The sequence below is a fragment of the Ochotona princeps genome, chromosome X (genome assembly GCF_030435755.1).
Source record: "Ochotona princeps isolate mOchPri1 chromosome X, mOchPri1.hap1, whole genome shotgun sequence".
In the NCBI taxonomy this organism is placed as follows: Eukaryota; Metazoa; Chordata; class Mammalia; order Lagomorpha; family Ochotonidae; genus Ochotona; species Ochotona princeps.
In genome coordinates this window covers 93342104-93344539 of record NC_080865.1, presented here as the reverse complement: position 1 = coordinate 93344539, position 2436 = coordinate 93342104, and the positions used below count along the sequence as shown (strand labels likewise).

Sequence of the window (2436 nt, the reverse complement as noted above, 5' to 3'; positions counted from 1 at the left end):
AATCTGAGGCTTCTCGCTACCCCAACTCCAATCTGTCCCCTCCCACCGTCCCCCAATCTCAGGCCTCCAGCTACCCTCCCACTGCAATCCGTCTCACCGCCCACCAACCTGAGGCTTTTGGACGCCCCCCCACACACACACACCGGTGGCCTTACCTCTCTGCTCCGGTCCTGGCAGGCCCAGGGTTTACAGCAGCTGAATTCCTTTCTCCAGGTTGTCCAGCGTGGTCGATGTGTGGCAACAGGTCGGCGGGACCTCCGGTGATGTGGAGCCCGAAGCACCTGGGCCCTCGAACTTCTTGGCGATCCGTGGCCCGTGGCGGCGCGCGCCCCAGCCGCGGGGACCCGGAGTCCGGGGGTCCTGGGCCGCCCAGCCTGCGTCCTGGGCCGTTCCCCTGCAACTCCGCCATGCTTCCTGCGGCGGCCGGGGCGGGACGAGCGCTCATTCGATCCGCACCTGCAGGCGGACGTTGAGCATCACCGAGGCCACGACGTAGAAGTAGGGGAAGTTGACGCGCAGCCGCCAGGCCAGGTCGAAGAAAGTGAGCAGCGTGCGCGTGAGCCCCTTGCAGAAGGCGCGATAGGAGCCGCGGGCCGCGGCCGAGCGCGACAGCCGCAGCGCCAAGCCAGACAGGGCCGCCGCCGCCGCCGCAGGCACAGCCGCCGACGTCGCCATGGGTCCGGGCCGCCCCTCGTCCTCACCCACTGACCGTCCGCCCGGCGGGAGCCCGGACCCCAGAGGGCGGACGCCAGGGTCGCCGTGCACACCCCTGTGGGCGCCGGGAGGACCGGGCGCCCCGCCCTCCCCGGGCCCCACCTCCTCCTGGGCCCCTACTGCCACGGGTTCCGCCTCCTCCTGCCTCCTCCTGGGCCCCTCCTCCTCCAACCCGGGCTCCGCCTCCAACCCGGGCTCCGCCTCATCGCCGGGTCCCGCCTCCTCCCTGGACTCCGCCTCCTCCCCGGGCCCCCCCTCCTCCCGGGCTCTTCCTCCTCTTCCCCGACTAGCCACCCTCAGCACTCCGCCCCCTCGCCGCCACTCACACAGCCCTGTCTGTTGGACCCTCCCTCCCACACACCCACACAGCCCCGCCCCCTCACACAGCCCTGTCCCGTCTGTTGGGTCCGCCCTGCTCGTTGGGCTCTCCCTTCCACACAGCCCCGCCCATCTCCCCGCCCCACTCACACGGCTCCGCCCTGCGCACATTGCTCCGCCCATCTCCCCGCCCCACTCACACAGCCCCGCCCATCATCCCGCCCACAGTGCCTGTGTTCTCCCCATGGAGCCTGAGCGCTGAGCTGCTGTCTGGACTCTGAGGAAGCCCCCGAGATGCGGGGTGGGCGGCGCCGCAGGGTCCGGGCCCCGCCCCACTCACAGCCCCGCCCATCGCCCCGCCCACAAGGCCTGTGTTCTCAGAGCCTGCGCGCTGAGCTGCTGTCCGGACTCTGAGGAAGCCCGCGAGGTGCGGGGCAGGCGGCGCCGCAGGGTCCGGGCCCCGCCCCTCCGGCACAGCCCCGCCCACCGCCCCGCCCCACCCACACAGTCCCGCCCATCTCCCCGCCCCACTCACACGGCTCAGCACCGGCCACACGGCTCCGCCCATCTCCCCACCCATGGCTCACACAGCCCCGCCAATCTCCCCACCCCATCAGCACAGCCCCGCCCCACTCACACAGCCCCGCCCATCATCCCGCCCAGAGGGCCTGTGTTCTGGGAGCCTCTGCGCTGAGCTGCTGTCTGGACTCTCAGGAAGCCCGCGAGGTGCGCGGCGTGCGGTGCCGCAGGGTCCCCGCCGTCCTCTCCTAGAACAGCTGCTCTCCGGGTGGCCCAGCGCTCTGTCTTGTCCTTGTTCGCGTTTCTGGTCCGCGCACTGGCCGCGAGCAGTTAGCAGCACCGAGCGCCACGCGCGTGCATTTCCACTTTCTAGCGTCTTTATCGGTGGACTTTTCCGAAGATACAGAGGATTGATTAGTAGTCCAGTTTTCTGCCACCTTCCATTCATAAATTCTACGTTGGAAGATCCATTAGCAATGAAGGGGAAATAAAAATGCTCAGATAAATGAATGTTAAATTGTGAACAGCAAACAAGCCAATCAAGAATGATTAAAACAAACGTTCTAAATGAAAAGAGAATAACACAAGGGTAATGACACTTGAGAAAGGAAAAACAATTGGAGTGAGTGAAACTAGATGTAGCTACACTTGTCCAACAGTTAAATACAAGTTGGGAATTAGCCTAAGAGTGTGACAGGGGCCTAAGGAAAACAGTACCGGCAGAAACCCCAAGCACACCTTGGAAGTGACTCAGCAGTTCCCACTACACAGTCCTGCCCAGACGCCTGTGACTTTTCCGGTGCTCCAGCCCTCAAGCCTGCCCCCGGGACAGTCCTCTTCTCAGCTCCGGATGAGACACCCGGCCAGACAGCAATGTGCAGTAAC

General features: G+C 65.7%; 1 protein-coding gene across 1 annotated transcript; it reads right to left on the bottom strand.

The window, feature by feature from the left end:
• Nucleotides 1-441: 441 nt before the first annotated feature.
• LOC131478604 (small integral membrane protein 10-like protein 2A) lies at nt 442-788 on the bottom strand. Its single transcript, XM_058658999.1, has one exon. The coding sequence runs from the start codon at nt 673-675 to the stop codon at nt 442-444; it is 234 nt and encodes a 77-aa protein (XP_058514982.1). The 5' UTR covers nt 676-788.
• Nucleotides 789-2436: the final 1648 nt, after the last annotated feature.